This window comes from Symsagittifera roscoffensis, chromosome 2, assembly GCF_963678635.1.
Source record: "Symsagittifera roscoffensis chromosome 2, txSymRosc1.1, whole genome shotgun sequence".
Taxonomy (NCBI): Eukaryota; Metazoa; Xenacoelomorpha; order Acoela; family Convolutidae; genus Symsagittifera; species Symsagittifera roscoffensis.
In genome coordinates, this window is record NC_087063.1 from 36495234 (window position 1) to 36512206 (window position 16973).

Below are 16973 nucleotides of genomic sequence, written 5' to 3' on the forward strand. Positions count from 1 at the left end.
TAAAAACCAATGTTTTTGTTCCGAGTTAATTGCTTGCTTGGAGTTTTTGGAATGATAAATATGTCAGAGATTGAATGGACACTGCCTACTCCTGGAAGCTGTCAACAATTTTAAAATTTCAAGCGTTGACAGTTTTCACTTTAAATTTTTTTGATTGAACATAGGCGCATAGTTTTGGAACGAATTGTATTTTGTTTAAACATTGGTATGCAACATTGGTTCTAATTTTGAATCGTTTATACGCAGTAAGAGTTAGATGGAGGTATATTCATAAAAGTGATGAAAAATGAAAGTATTAACGTCGTTTTAGTACTAGCTTGTTTTTTTTTTCAAATTACCCATAAGCAGGAGGAGGGTTAATTCTTACCCTAGCGTTAAGCAAGGGTACTGCAATTGGGTAATAGACTTTTTTTTCTCTTAATTAACTTGGTTCACAGAACTCATTCCTAGACTCCTTCACTCTTTTGCTCATTTTGCAAATACTCCTTCTGTAGGTTGCAAATTTTAAGCATGGTCTTATTTCAGTTTGTTGTTCTTTAATTCCGCCCTTTTCGAATTTTTAAAAAAATATATTGCTTAGAATTTTTCTGAACTCGATTTACTACCATTTTCTTTCTTGTTTTTTTTGTCCTTTTTTGCGACGTTTGATGAGAAAAAGTTGTCTGTGAACGTGTGTGTGTTTCAAGGGAGAGAGGAATCTGAAATTTTTTAGTAGTTTCAAGTTTTGTTGAATTATTTTTCGGAAGGAACTTGCTTCTGCTCAGAATTTTTCGGCTTTGTTACTGCCTGGTAAATTTTCTTCCGATGTAATTTTGTTTTTTATTGTCTGGGCATGCTTTTTTGAAAAGTATTTTTAGGGTAATGAACGTAGTGAGTACTTTTATATAGGACTTGCTGATTTTTTTTTGTTTTTTTTTAATTATTTAAAAATATTCACGGTCAATTTTAGTTTTTTTGCGGTTTGATTTTTGATTCCATTACGCTTGCGATGAGCAAGCGTTATCAAATGAGAATAATTTTTTTTGGGCTGGCAAATTGATTAACATAATCACTTGTATCTTGGTTCATAATGAATTCAAACTTCTATGCGTTCCTGACCAACTTAGCGTGGAGGTAACAAATTTGCCTGTTTTTTTCCAAACGGGAAGTATTCTCTTTCAAGTTAAAATGTCGGCCAATTATTTCTCTGCTTACCTGTTGTCGGCAAGTTGTCAAATCGTTTTTTTTTTGCTGCGGAAAATACAACTTGAGTTCTCGCTTACGCACTTTTCATGTTGGTTATAGTATTACCAATCGGTTGTTGAAGTTTCCTTTTTTTTCATTATGGGAATAACGCATAGTGAGAGGTTCCTCTGCATTGCCGGACACTAACAAAAAATTATATATAAAATTTTATTGCCCTCTGATTTTTTTTTACTGCTTTGGCTGTTTTTTCAACTTTTTGAATATTCTGGAAAACTAGCCTGCCATATTTGAGATTTTGAGTTCAGGACGGGTCGTGGAAAGCTCATTAGCTACAGCAACTATTCGCAAATATTTTCGACTAGAAAAATTATGGCCCTCGAAAAAATTAAAACTTGATTTTCTGACCATTTGTTTTTTTTTTATTTTTCAACATTTCTCGAGAACTACCTTCCAAAATTTGAGAATTTGGGTTCAATCGAAACCACAGGTTGAGTGGATGTTTTCCACATATTCGGCTACGCCCTATTTTTCACGCAAACAAGCTATGGTTCTTAGAAATAACAAGTTTTTGATTTGTTGACCGTTTTTTGGACTTTTCTCCCTAACTATCCTGATATCACTGGTTTAATAAAATAAAACAGGTTGTTGAAAACCTAACTTTAAAACTGGTTATGCCCAGTTTGCTCAAGAAAAAAGTTATGGCCTTCAAACAAGCCAGTTTTGGAAAATTCTTTGATTAAGCGCCCTCAAACTGTTCATTGCAGGAAAAAGTCACGGATTTTGGAAATAGTTTTGACCGTTTTTTAAAATTTTTAGCGGTTTTGTAAAACACTTTTAATTTTCTGAAACTTTACTCTTTTGAATTTGAGATGAAAAATGCAACTGAAAGAACCGATTGCCATGATTGTGCCTGTAGAAACGGCGGCTTCCTGTTTTTTTGATCTCAGTAATTTAGTAGAAAAACTACTAAGTTTTTTGGCAATTCCACTTTTTTAAATTTTTTTGTGCCGCATCAGTATAGCAAGCTCATGCCATATCAAACACATAATTTCAGCTAGTCATGAAAATTTTGGCTCAGCTACTTTTTTCAATAATTATAAAAAAGTGTTTTTTTACTCATGTTTTTTTTATGTTTGTGTTGTATTGCAAGTGGTGCGAAGCTCCTCTTCGCCTCTCTGTTTTAACTCCACTTCATTTCTTTTCTCAAAAGAAAAGCAACCTCCACTATCGAACATTATTTTAAATTTGGTTGAATATGTAAAATTCGGTCAAATATGTAAATTGGGTTTAATTGGCTGCATTGTATATTTATTGGTCGACCTAAAAATATTAATGTTTTGAAAATTCGCCCCATCCCACCCAAATTCGAAAAAATCCCAAATCGACCCCGGTTACAACCGTTTGTCAATGAAAAAAAAAACATTTTTTTTTGAAGATGTCAGCTTTTCCTTTGTACTGAAATTGAAAGTAAGTTTTAATAAAATTGATGGTAATTTTTAATAGCACATAATGTTCTTTCGGCCAGGGCTTTTAAATGCAATATAATTTTCAAATGATTTATAGTTTTTTTTAAAAAATATGTATATATTTGAAGATCGTTTTGATATATTCATGTAGTGATACAATTTATTGAACTTCATACACTTTTGTAGCTTTTCTGCATTTTTCCCCCATTTTCAAACAATCCAACGTTGCTGTTTTTAGAATCGAGTCCTTCATCTCGGTTGCATTTATCGCAAAGGTTTTGAATGATAAATAAATTAGAGAATGAATAGACCCTGCCTGAAAAACCCGAAGTCAACATAGTCTAATGTTTATATATTGGGATATATTTTTGTAATGCTGTGTCAAATTTTGTTGAAAAGCAGGAAAAATGAGTCCAATTATAAATCTATTTACTGTGATAAGAGTTTTATGGGCCTTGTTAAGTGTGAAAATGTTGACGTGGTAAAAAAAAATTGGCTCTGAAAATTTAACTTGTCCTGCCATCGGTGAAATTTTCGAATTAATGCGTTTTTTTTACTTTTTATTTGAAGGTTAACTATTAAAGCAGGATTTGAGGTTAATTATTTAAGAAATTACATAGCTTTACTACAGATCACATGCAGATTTAGGCTTGGGTAGAAAAATGCCCCCTCCCCTTCGCCTTCAGGTGAACGCCCGGATAGAAAACTGCTGTCCCTTTGGCGCCAATAAACACTAATTTCGAGGGAGATTGTGCGTCTTTTTGTTAAAATGCCCATATACGTATTTTTTGTAAATTTGGTTCAATATATAAATTGGGCTTAATTGGGTAAAATTAATTATATTTATTGGTCGACCTAAAATATCAATTTTTTGAAAATTCGCCCCCCACCCAAATTCATGAAAATCTCAGATCGACCCCTGCTTCAACCGTTCATCAATGGCACAAACAATTTATTTTTTTTGAAGATGTCAGTTTTTCCTTTTTACTGAAAATGATGGTAAGTTTTGATAAAATTAATGGTAATTTTTAATAGCACATAAGGTTCTTTCGGCCAGGGCTTTTGAAGTCTGCTTAAATTTCTGAAAAAAACTCTATAGAAAGTTGTAAGCACCCTCCCCTGACCCTGAACTTAAAGATTCACTTTAAGACCATTTATCCACGGGGGAAAGGACCAACACAAGAGCTGTACAGCTCATCACGGCGAACCGCTGTTGTGCCCCTGTTTACGAACTACATGCTTTTTTTTGGTTATTTTTCTGGGCTGGTTAATGTTGCTTCACCCTCAAGTTTCTTGAAATAACTTCAATGAAATGGTTGGAAGCAAAAAGAACTAATTCATCTGATTGAATTTCTGGGAAAATCGATTAGGTTGAACACAAAATGCAAGATAACATTTGACAAACTTAAGTAGAAATTTTGAACTTAATCTAAATCTGGTATCCAGCCATTCGCTTGAGGATGGAGTATCCGCCCATTCGCTTAGCAAGTCCCCCGAATCCCGTCATTCGCTTCTCGAAGTTCGAATATCCCCCCATGCGCTTCTTAAGTCCCAGTCCCCCGTAGCCGCCCATTCGTTTCTCAAACACACTATATCCCCCCATTCGCTTGTCGGGCGTCTCTTCCGTCACTCCTCCGAATCTTCGCACGTCGGGCGATGTGATCAGGTTTCCGAGAGGCTGTCCAAAGTCGTAGATTGCACGGGTCTCAACATTCACCGGGTAGCCCTCGTCTGATGCTCGGACTGCCAAAATGGCACAGCAGAATAGGAGAAAAGCTGCGGCGACGGCGGCTGAACTAATTTGGGCATTCATTTTGGGCAACTAGAGACTGCTGTGTTGTGCTTTGTGGTGTTTTTTGGAGGCCTTTTTAGATGAAAATGGAGAGAAGTGTTATTATAACACGTCAATTTCAGGAGAGGAATTGACTTGTAGATCTTGAAGGATATAATTGGAATCAGGTGTGGACGCTGATCGGAACTGAAGCGACAAGTTGGGGGTTTTGAAAGCAAATGAGAGAGCGAATAGCAATTTGAACAGAGGGCTAAGTCGGAAGAGAAAGAGTGAGCGCAGAAGGAGTCTAATCTCGCGGATTGGAAATGATGGGTGAAAGACCAATTAAAAGTTTAATAAGTGGTCGCGATGGTTTACGGGATTAGCTGTTCCTTTCTAGCTAAGAAGGGATTTGGGCGCTCTGTGCAATTTCAACTGGTGAGATTAGGATAATTAGATGGGGAGTTTTGAGAAGGTGTGAAATTAATAGCCCACTTTGTATCCCTTCTTTGACTTTTCGTATCAATTTTTATTGGCCTGATGCCTCCTCGCCCTATTTGGTAAAACAAACTTGAAAGTGGCCTCTGTAAAACAGAGTGACGATTGCCGATACCTGTGCTGGCGCTATTTATTAAGTAATGAAACAATGTTCGGGGTCTTGTTGATTGAAAAATATAAGGCGCTGTTTTGTTAGCCGTGCAATAATTGTTTTTTGTAGCTGGATGATTTTAGATTAAAAGATTTATAAGGGCAGTATGTCGAATAACAAAGGAGCAATCATTTTTCCATTCAATTGGACGCCTAGTTTTAGCCCAGGTAATCAGACGGAGCAACCATTAAGGGGGCAAAATTAGGCAACTTGGGTCGTTTCTTTTTCTGCTTTGCTTAGCTCTGTTCATTTCCGGCATTGAATTAGTGCTGTTCTTGATAACGGGACTTAAAAGTTGAGTCTGGTTCCCATAACGCCAACAACACCAATCACGCTACAACTTCCTGTCCCATTTGATCTGTTACCCTCTATTGACCCCCACCGCCACCAAATCCAATTTGAAATCCCCCTTGCCACCGCACCATCACACTGACTGTCAAGAAAAGACGGGTGGGGTGGGAGGGACCTCATCAATCGAGTATGAGATTGTTACATGATTATGCAAAAAAGCATAGCCGGATAAAATCTGGATTGGGCTCGATGAGGGCGCGGTATGAGTATCAAGAACAATTTCGCAATTGGTGTTTATAATTTACCGTACATTATAGAGATAAAGTACGGTATATTTATTCTTAGTTAAAGAGGGCAGTAATGTCAAGTGAATAAAACAAAACTTGCGCAGAACTACCGTTTGGATGAAACATTTTTAAACTGGCCCTTTAGTCCATACAAAAAAAATAAAGATAGCCGGTTGCTGTGCAAATGTATGAAAAATTGATAAGTTCAAAACTTGGTCATTTTAAACTTTTTGCTCAATGTTCCCGAAAAAGAAACAAGACTGCCCGAATATCAAGGCAAAGCCATGAATGTTCAGGTCTCGAATAGTTTTTGTTCAATATAATTTTGATTAATCAAATATTTCCAATATCACATAAAAAGTGCTAACATTCGAGTGGACTTAAAATGACCAATTAGTTTGCCTCAATTCAGTTACGAACAATTATGATGCGGAATAATTCGGCTTATTAATTCGCGCGTTGAAGTTATCAGCTACTAATCGAGGGTACTCGCTTGGCAAGCATACTCGCTAGGCAATCCGAAGATAGCCGGATCGATACCCATATGCAGTCAAATTTTTAAAACTGGGCTGAAAAAACCACCCGGGCATATATATTCCTTAGTTTCTTCAAAAATCGGGTTTTTAAGTTCATTTTAACGCAGTTACAGATGATCCAATCACTTTCGAAAGTCCGAACAAAAACTCTTTGAACAAAAAGGCGCAAAACAGAATGCTGATCTCTGAAAAACAAACTGATGTGCTCTTCTTTCACGCTATGTGTCCATACCTAGCATATCTATCTATCTCCAACAAACTTCTATTCCATATTGAAGCCTAATTTTGCCAAGTTGATGAAAGTTAAATTATTTTTTTAAATTTAATTAAAATTTTTGTTCTTTTTTGAAAAAAAAACAGCGGTTCTTTGGAGCCTCACGGGAACGTATTCAACAAAAAATCTATAATCGGTTTTATTTAATTTTGTTTTCAGGCAGTTAAATCCCAGAAAATTTGCCTCTATAATTCCCTATGTTGAGACCATGAGCTGGCCATAACACTATGTTGGCATGGCAGCAAATTCCAAAATAGCGGAAATTTTTTAATGATTCACAAATGAAATACTTACACTTCGAAATGACTTGGTCCTCGGAAAATTAAGTTTAGAGTAGCTTTCTTGTGACAATAAACTTCAATTCAATATTCAAGCTTTGTTTTGCAAATTCTTTTAATACTAGCGGGATGGTATTTAAGATAATATTTACACTTTTTTCCCGTGAACATTTGCAAAAAATGTGAAGTTGCTTATTACCAAACTTTGTCAATATCGAGATCTTTTCAGTTGGCCCAGGGATAACGCAGATATCTTTGTACCTTAAAGTCCTTGGGTTTGAGACCTGGCCGGTTCTTGTTTTTTTTTCACTGTGATTGAAATTGGTAAAGATTGATTTGTCGGACTTTCGTTTATCTGTTTTCACGGCTCAAAAGCCATTTTGAAGATTATTTTGTGCTATCAGCCTTTTTCATCGTGAAAGCAAGTGTTTTTGGATTACCTCTGTCATCTGTAAAACTCATACTACCTCGTTGATTGTTTTCCTTGGTTTTCCTTTTTCTTTTTTCCGCTTAAAAACTTTATTCGGACTAAATTGTCTCAGCTTACTTTTTTATTGGCTTAGTAACTCTATTTTATGTCGCTTCAAAACCAAAAGAAGATTAAATTTTTTCAAAAATCAGGTTGTTTCTGTTGCAAAATTTTACAACCTTTTTGCTCGAATTTTCTATGATATTTTTATCGCATTATTTGTTTCTGGACAAATTGGGGTCTACCATTCTTGTCGGCTTAGGTGCTGCTCAGTGAACACGCTTACTCAAAGTTTATTCAATACTGTGGTTGTTTTTTTTTCGATTGTATTTCGGAAATTATTGAAATGCTACGCTTGCGTCGTACGCAACTGATGCGAAGTTCAGCTTCGGCTATGTGTGTCAATTTGGGCCTCAAATTCAAGTTTAACCATCTGGCAAGGTATTTTTTGTTGAAAATTTGGGCGTTTTTAGCAGTGCGCATATTTTCTCTCTTTATTGAATAATATGTGGTCATTTTAATGCCGATCTTTACAGACACTATCGCGCCGTTCTCCTTCAAGTGTCTTAAATATTCCGAATTTAAACAAGATTCAATTTTAACTGGGTTATGTTATTTTCGAAATATTTTACTGACGATGGGTAAAAACGCTGAGGGTCAAAAGACACGGGTTATAAGCTCAGGAGGCGCTGTAATTTTATTTTTTGTTACGCATGTCGCATTTTACGATAGTCTTTAGATTTGTTTTCTTTTAGTCTGTTAAATTTTCACATTACAGACACGTCAAATAATCAAAAAACTGGAACATGCTGAAAAACTAGAGCAGAACGCTTTTATGCCCTCAAAGCATTGGTGAAAAGCAATTGAATCTAAGCTAATACTCCCAATATTTTCTTATCATTAATTAGGTAGGTGAGCGAAATTTAACTATAGCTTACAAGCTGTTAGAAAAAACTTGATGAACTCAGAGAATCGAAATAAAAAATCAAAACTAGAGAAATGGGGTCGATAGTTTAAATTTTTACTCCGCTGGGAAATCAAGACATTAAAAGACAATCACGTTTTTCTGCGCCAATAGTACTTTTGCTATTAAACAGTGCAATTTGCATGAACTCAACTTCAAAAAATCACATGACAAACTGCAACAAATCAAACTTAAACGTGAACAAACTTTAGTCTTCTTCCTGAAAAAAAAACCTCACGACCAAAAAAAAAGATGAATCACTCCTTTCAAGTAAATTTTATGCGCATTTGATAATAATAGTAAACTAAGCATTTCGACAATGATTTCCTTCAAAAATGAATAGTAAAACCTTGCAAATAAACTTATTTTTTTTATCGCTTAAATTTATTTTTTTTAATTTTCGATTCCAAAAAAGCGGAAAAAATAATTCAAAATTATATTAAATTGAATAAAACGTAGTTTTCGCGGCACAAACAAAAAATTTATTTCATATTGTAAGCCTGCTGGTTCATTTTTTGAAATTAACTGCTGTCTCATTGAAACTAGACTAAAGCTAAAAATCAAAAATTTTAAACAGGTTATCTCGACACTGTCTTTCAAATCAGGACTGAAAGAACTACGATTACATGACATATCACACACCATTCTGGTGATAATTTGTGGAACCCGATTTAGCTTAAAACAAAAATGTTAAGTGGTCGCAACAAAAATGGTCAAAGACGTGCTCAGTGCTTTGGCCATATGTAACTGCTATAAATTGGACTTATTGTTTCAATAGACATATTGTTTCAATACACATATTATTTATGAATGGCAAATTATCCGGACTAATCGTTCCCACTTGAATGGAGCCAAAATTATTGGTCTTATTAATTCTCTACACGGCTCAAATTATTCGAGCCCAATTAATGGGCAGTTGGAATAGTCAGGGCTTTGCCCTGATACGAGCAGTCTCCTTACTGTTTTTGTGATAGTTCATTTATGAATAGCAGGCTATCTTTGCAGCAAAAAATAGGCTAAACAATTTTTAAGATAAACATTTTTAAAAAAAGCGATCGAGCCATATAACCATGTGACGATTTACAAAAATGGTTAATTTTCTTTGACAGTTGGAATATAATACCAAAACAAAATCAATTAAGAATGTGATCATTTGTTCAGCTTGCATAAGTTCAATTTAGCTTATCGACTTTTGCTTTCTTGGCACCTGAACACGATTCTGAAGAATCTTCCTCTAACTTCCACACTATGTCCTTCTCTGATACATTTCCTACAGTGAGGTCAGCGTTTTCTTTACACGAGTTCTTCAGTTGCACCGTATTATTCAGCAAGTCCGCCTCGCTCTCATGTGATATATTTTGCATAACACTTGCATTCACATCTTCTGATGAAGGCTTTTTAGCTGTCGCATCCCTTGTATCGATGTCTTTCTTCATCAATTCTTCGACTTGCTTAACCATTACTTCATCCTATTAAAAGAAAATTTCATAGCATTTGTAGTTGAATACAGACGGAACGTTCATCACTACAAAAAAAACTTTGAAAACATTTCCAAGCTGTTCCGACATTATTGTTTGGTTAAATATTCACTTAATACTTGAAATTCAAATCATTTTTGTTTTCCGCTCTCGAGAAAAAAAATTTCTCTGCCATGAGAAATCCGCAACTTCGTTCTAAAAACACGTAAAAAAACTGAAAAGAGAAATGATAACTACGGTTGTACTATTTCAGCACGTTAACGGATTGTTATATGTTTGTGACAATTTCTGAAACTACTGGATAGAAAAAACGGTGCTTCCTATGCTCCTGTGCATCAATGCTTCCTAGCAACTTACACTTCCCACATGTTTGACAACTTACTAAATAACAGGAAGCAAATGCGATTAAGTTTGGTGGATACAGATCTTGCTTTTAAAACCGCCAAATCGAAACAGTACCAGGAACTTCCGGAACAAGAAACTTAAGGCAGAAATCTAACAAAAAATGGGTAACTTAAGACAAAAAATGAAGTCATCGAACGGTCAAAGAGTCAAAATACTATTCATGTTCAAATTGTTCTCAGACGTTAGAGAGACAAGTTTTTAAATTTTCAACATTATATGTTCTTGACCAGTGGCGTGCGCTGAAATTTTTCAAAGGGGGGCGGTTTTTCGAAAAAGTTTTGAAAATTGTGCGGACTTTTTTCTTAGGTCGATCAATTTGATTTTCCGAGCTCTCCGAAAATGCTATAAGGACCCTATTTCAACAAAAATTTTCTGAGCCGCAGGCAAATTTTTCAAAAAACAGGCAAAAAAATTGCGTTTTTTTGGCGCGCGCTCCCCCCTCGAAATTAATTATTTTGGCGGCAGAGGCGCCTTTAGAAAATTTTCGAGGTTGGTCGGCCAAAAACACGAATGCCGTAAAGTTATACCCTTTGGAAAAATTTGGCAACCAGAATTGAGCGCCCCCCACGGGAGGCTACTGTTCTTGAATCAAAGTAAGTTCATACGTCTACTTTCAAAAATATAATTTTTTCTTTTTCACAGCCTCTCTATGACAATATGTCTAAATGGGCTTTTGTTGTTTGAAGCGGTTATGTTCACCACTACATCTCAAACCTGTCCTTGAATTATAACTTGCTACGCATTCAATGGCCTCATTATCAGTTTGTTCTATGTGTAGCTTCTCTCACACAAACAATCCAATAAAACGCTTGTCAATAAACGGGTCGTTAAATTTGTGGTTGTGACGTTCGCCAAGAAAACTGCCCGATTGACGGGTTCAGGTTTATCAAAATATCGAGCCTGGTACGACGAATGGGCCAAAAAAACGCTCGATGCAATTGGACTACGATTCGGCCACTATCCGCAAGCAGTGAAGAATTGTCAAATTGACCAAACGACGTTCTTACAATAAAAAAAATAAACCAGCCACAAAAAATGCAGTAAGAGAAGAAAGGCATTGAAACAGGCAATGTGGGAGCATAGCATAGAAAACGACCCAATATGATTCTCCTTAATTATTTTGAAAAAGGAGACACCAAGAAAACAGAATCGAAAATAAAATACCCGTTAAACTATTTATGAAGTATAATTTGACAGGAATCTTTTGCTGTCCTATAAAATATTTCTGTACTGAGCCTTCAAAGCAGCCGCTGATACACACTGGAATTTCAATTTCACTAGCGGACTTTGATTAAGTGAACAACCCAGGGCTCCGCAGGACATTGCAACTCTAAAGGCACAGCCTTCCACGTACCCCATTGTTACATCCATCATTGAGAGTTGTCATGTAAGGCCTTTTTTCAGACCAAAAGAGCAGGTGAACTTGCGCTAGTGTTAATGAGTAGTAATTGATAACAAAGCGAAGGCGAGTTGCCTTATTCCGCTATGCCATTTTAAACGACAAATTTGAGTCATGCTTAAAACGCACCTTTTTTCTGTTGATCAACTGGAACCCCAAATTGACAATAAGGATGCAAAATTTCGATATATGAGTACATGTCTATCTGTGTCTTCATCCAAAATCCAAACACAAGTTTCAGTTAGATTTGTAAGAAGTTTGAACAAGTGGACTATGAACCCGAACTCAAAACAGGGGGGATTGTTCACTTGGTTAAAATAAGTTTATTTCAGCCAATTAGATTTCATTATAGTACATAAAGGCCTTACAGCTTGAACTTGTCATTTAATTCAGTTGAAGGATGCCCTATACCTCTTGTTTACGCTCTGCTTCCCGACAAAAAAGAAATCAACTTATTGTCGCCTCCTCAATGATCTAAAAGCTGAGTCCCCAAAACACGTTACAATTGAATTTGAAGGAGCTCTGCGAAACTCAAAACCAGGTACCCATCAAAGCGCTCACGCTCAAATTACGTTTTGTTTCTTCAATATGAGTCAAAGCGTCTGGCGACATATTCAGGCATCAGGCAACACTCACAATTACAACAATAGCTTTAAGTTTCGTGAGCTAATTCGAATGCTTTAGTCAACAGCATTTCTGCCCGTAGAAGACGTCCTCGCTGCGTTTTAGCTTCTTCGCCGTCTAGCATTCGAAAAATGTCAATCGATATTCAACAATTTCGAATAAACATATATTGGCAACCAAGCTGTAGACGGTTGGAACAACAATTTCACGAAACTAGTAAAATTTTTATTAGAAAAATGAGACCAGGACAAAAAGTACCCGGACTCAAAAAGATTAAATACCAAAAACTCGAAAAAACTCAACCTCCCCCTTGGCCTGGCCCAGCTCTCTACAGTTCTTTGCTCTCTAGACTTCGAGTCTAACGCATTACTCTTTATAACACGATGCCTTTGCTTTTCTGATTTTTGGTTCTCGTTTCTTTAATTTTTGGTTCTGTGATCTTTAATTACGCTCATATTTGATGTTTCAAAGCGTAAATCAATTCTGTCGGCGCCAAAAGATCAAGGTCGAAAAAGTTAAATGGTTTCGGACTATTTTTTGTATGGGACTGTTTTTAAGACTTTTTGTGATGTTTCGGACTGTTTTGTATGGGAATTTATTTGTGTTAGCGCCAATTTTAGGGGGATATTTGTTCACTTGGTCTATTTCGGGGGGAGAATGTTCACATGGGCATTGAACTGATAGTAGGAAGCGTACGCGCTATAAAAACACTTCAAGAAGGCCCCTAAATTAACGAACAACCATTAAAATTGATAAATTTTCAGATTTTGAATTCAAGGTATATCCGATCAAGAGTACGGTTTATATATATAAACCGACCATAAAAAACGACTGGTTTGCAAATCAAGCAATAAAGTATTGAATTCTTATTGTGGTTATCGTAAAATAAGCTCAACATTGGTAAAGCAGCTTTTTTCTCACTTTGAGCCAATTGTGCCGGAGTGCCTGTGTGCAGTTGAATCTCTTCGCAGCGTTGACAACGATCATTTTGCTGATCAGATTCTTTGCTGAAAAGAAGAATGAGCACTGTTAATGAGGTACTGAAGACACGAAACATGTATCTAAATGTACCCACACCAATTCAAATTGAAATGATTTTAGAGCTGGATTAAATTGCCGCCTACACTAATCAGTGTTTTGTTGAAAATTACTTGAACATGGTAAACTTTCAGAGGGAGTCAAATACTCCCTTTTGTCTATCCTCTCTTTATGTAAATGTCATTGATAATAACACATGTTTAAAATCTCTCTATGACTTTGTTGATATCATATTGGGTACTTGATGGGATAAATTCTTTTTGTTCCGACTTCCGAAGAAAGTGACGGAATATTTGTGCTCGGGGTATTTTTATTCCTCCAGACCAACTTCGACTTTTCGAGAAAAAAAAATTGTTGCCCTGAGCTCAAATTCAAAAGATATTTTAACTAGCCATACTTGACAATTTTTTATCTTCCGAAGCTTACCCCGAGCTTATATTAAAAAAAAATATATTCCTCCGGAGATCATATTTCGTAATTACAATGTTTTAAACATTGCCAATTTGGGACAATTAATGCGCGAAATATTAGGGACAATTAACGCGCGAATTTCAAAACATTTTTACACCATTAAAACGCAGATCTATCAAGTGAAATAAGAAAAAGAAGAAATAATCATCGAATTGGCAAAACCTCGACTACGTGCCGAATTTGAATCTGCGACCTAGCAACTAAAGCACTAACCACTCAGCCACGGATGCTTAAGATCCCCAAAAACTAGCCACCAAAAACGCAGCTACATATGCTAATAAATTGTCAATTCGATGCAACAAAAGTAGCATCAAATACAAAAAGACACAATTTTGCATGTAATAAATTAGAAAGCCTAAAGCCAAATTATGTATAAATTATGCATTTGAAAAAAAAAATGCAAGACATATAGAGTGGAAAAATTCTGAAATCGAGCTTGTACTATTATTGTAGTTGTACTAAATTGGAGATCCTGTGAGCAAAAATATTTCCAGAAAAAGTCGAATACCCGATTGCAAAACCCTTGCTTATCGCAGGGGTAAATTACTTTCTATAAAAACCCTGGTATGCACGCCTAGCCAAAAAGTTGAGTTCTATTCGTAAAAAAATCGGGCTTTTCAAAAATTGTAAGAATATCTTTTAAGACTTCAAAGTTTTCTTCTCGAAGTTGGGACGATTACCCGAGCACATATATTTCGTTACGCTCTTCGAAAGTCAAAAAATAAACTGAAAAACAGACACTTGGAAAAATTTCAATGAATTCAAGGAAACCAAAAAAAGGTTTTTGAACATTTTTCAGCATGCGATATTTAGGAAGAGAAAAACTACAGAGAGAGAAATCTCGTTGATTTTCATAAATTTTTAATGGTTGACACTTTTTTCATACAACTAACCCAATTAGAGAAAACTAGGTCACCAGGGTTTTTTTATTCGTACGGAAACTTTTTAACTTGCAATAAGCAAAAGTATTGCAATCGGGTACTAGACGTTTTTCCCTTGAATAACTTTGTTCATAGAGTGGTCAATTTTAGTAAGAATTTCAATTTTCGCAACAGCAGACATGCTCAATTTCGTGAAAGCTTAAACAAAACTACCGTCTTGAAAATTTTATTATATCATTTTCGTGGTTTTATTCCTCATTTCTGTCGTCTCAAAGTCCTTTTTTAAATGTAGTTTGTAATATCTGGTATGTTTTTTCGGCTTACTTTCCAAAGCATAGGTTTTTTTATTTAAATAGTTTCTACTATAATTTAAAGTTCTGTAAATTGTAATTTTTTGTTTTTTTTTCGATTAAACGGTTTCAACTTAGTCAAATCATATTGCGTAGTTTCGGAGGTAAAATATATTTCATGCTTTCATGTGGTTCGTAAAAACTTTTAGAAATTTATAGCTCAAAACTTTTTTATGACAAGTTTTTTTTCGGCTTAAATTCTTCTCTTCTTTACTCTCTTTGCTTTACACATCTTTTCTTTATTATTGAAACCTAACATATATCAGGTTCCTTCTTAATTGACCCAGCAGTACCGCCGTCGCCTTTAAATCCTAAGGTCTGGGGTTCGAGTCTCGGCCGGATCTTGTTTTTTCAGTTCTTATGCAATTGAAAAAAAAAATCGGCTAAAATTGACTTGTCGGATTTTGTTTGTCTATTCAAGTTTTGTCGGCCAAGTTGCCACAGCACAGATTTTGCTTGCGCTGCAAGCAACTTTGCAAGTGCACGTGTGTTTATTCTAGTTTCAGGAGGGACTTCAACTGGTGTCTGCTCAAAGATTGTCGGCTTTGTTGCTACATCACTGATTTTTCGTAGGCTGTAAGCAGTTTTCATTGTAGTTGCAAGTGCAAGTGTCGTCATTGTAGTTTCAGATGGGACTCATAACTTAACATTTTTATAGAATCATATTTTTTCGAATCAACTTATATCTGCTCTGCACAAACATCGTCGGCTTTGCTTCCTCTTTTTGTTCGGGTGCTAATTTATTACTCAAATGTCTAGGATTTTCTCCTGGAATAAGTTTCTATCAAAAAATTTGAAATTTTGGTAGACTTAGTTTTTATAACATTTTTAATCGACTTACTATGTTTTTTCTTGCACCAACTTCCCCTGTGTTAATTCTTGTGAGAAATCTAAAAACTCAAATACTTCTCCGAAACTGAATTCAATCACGTTTTTTTTTCACACCATTTGAGCTTTTGTAATCGGGGAATGTAAATTGCTTCCCTTTCAGCAAACCTTCTTTCACTTCGTTCGTTCATTGACACTTAATAAAAATAACCCTAAAAGGGTTAACAAAAATGCAAAAAAAATTAATAATACAAATACTGATCTGTTCGGGAATCGAACCTTAACCTCGTGATCAAGAGTCTCAGTCCCAACATCTGAGCCATGGGCTCTTCATATTAATCGAACACTAGCCACCAATAAACCAGAAACAAAGATATAAGGCCAATGCAGCAAAAGTAAACAAGATATCTTGCTGTAGTGAAAAAGTAGACTTAGGTTGGAAAAAGTGGACTTCGTAATATGACACTAGGCTCTCTTTGTGTGAGCAGAACTTATGATAAACGCTTTTTAACGCTTGATCACGCTTAAGATACCAATTGGTTGGATAACACTATCCGTGCCATAAAATTTCACAGGTTTTCTAGTAAATAACAAAATGATTAAGAACTTTTAGCGCGTCTATTTCGAGAAAGCGATCTCTGACCTTCTTTGCTGACTGACTTCCATGCATGGTCGGCAAAGGAGAAGCGAGCCTTCTTGATCTGCTCAACCAGTGGCATGTCATTGTAATCATCTGAGAAGGGCGGGTAGGCGGCCAACCTAATTACAGCTAACTTAATCACATTTGTCTCATCTTCAGTTTAGTTTAATGCTGGCGAGGTTCGAGCAAAAAATTTTTTTTGGGGGTCACGCGATTTTAAAGAAATCCACAATATTAATGATGTATATATTCTTGACAAGTGCAAAAAGGTACATAATAATGAAAAACAGAAAAGCATGGCAATTGAAATTCTAAAAAAAATTTGAGCGACCATGTAATTTTAAAGACAGCTGAAATGTAATTAAAAATTTGAGCGACCATGTAATTTTAGAGACAGCTGAAAGATCAGCAGAAAGTTATTCGCAGCCAATACACAATGCTTAAACAAAAAACAAACCGTTAAAAAAAGAAGAAAGTAGCCGATTATTGTGCAAGTGGCAAAGAATGTTCCTAGAAAGGAGATTTTTTTCGCAGAATTTACAATGAGTTTCAAAAGAATAAATTGGTCATTTATGATGTGAAAATAGATGTTATCTGGAATTCATTCAGCAAACGAAAACTCAATTTCCACTCTTCGATTATATTAAGTCTGAATGGCAAAATTTCAGAAAAGTTTGTCGACGCAGATA

At 35.6% G+C, this 16973-nt stretch overlaps 2 protein-coding genes across 2 annotated transcripts in view; both read right to left on the minus strand.

Moving 5' to 3' along the window:
- The window catches only part of LOC134839803 (AP-1 complex subunit mu-1-like), a 379140-nt gene that overhangs the window by 208124 nt on the left and 154043 nt on the right, over positions 1-16973 (minus strand). The window lies entirely within an intron of this gene.
- Positions 9244-16973, minus strand: part of LOC134839804 (serine/threonine-protein kinase Chk2-like) — a 68458-nt gene continuing 60728 nt past the window's right edge. The window contains exons 9-11 of the mRNA XM_063855427.1: positions 16288-16403; positions 12998-13083; positions 9244-9639 (exon numbers count right to left, since the gene is read on the minus strand). Of these exons, the coding sequence (XP_063711497.1) occupies positions 9343-9639; positions 12998-13083; positions 16288-16403 (499 nt within the window). The 3' untranslated portion in view covers positions 9244-9342. The remainder of the gene's footprint in view (positions 9640-12997; positions 13084-16287; positions 16404-16973) is intronic.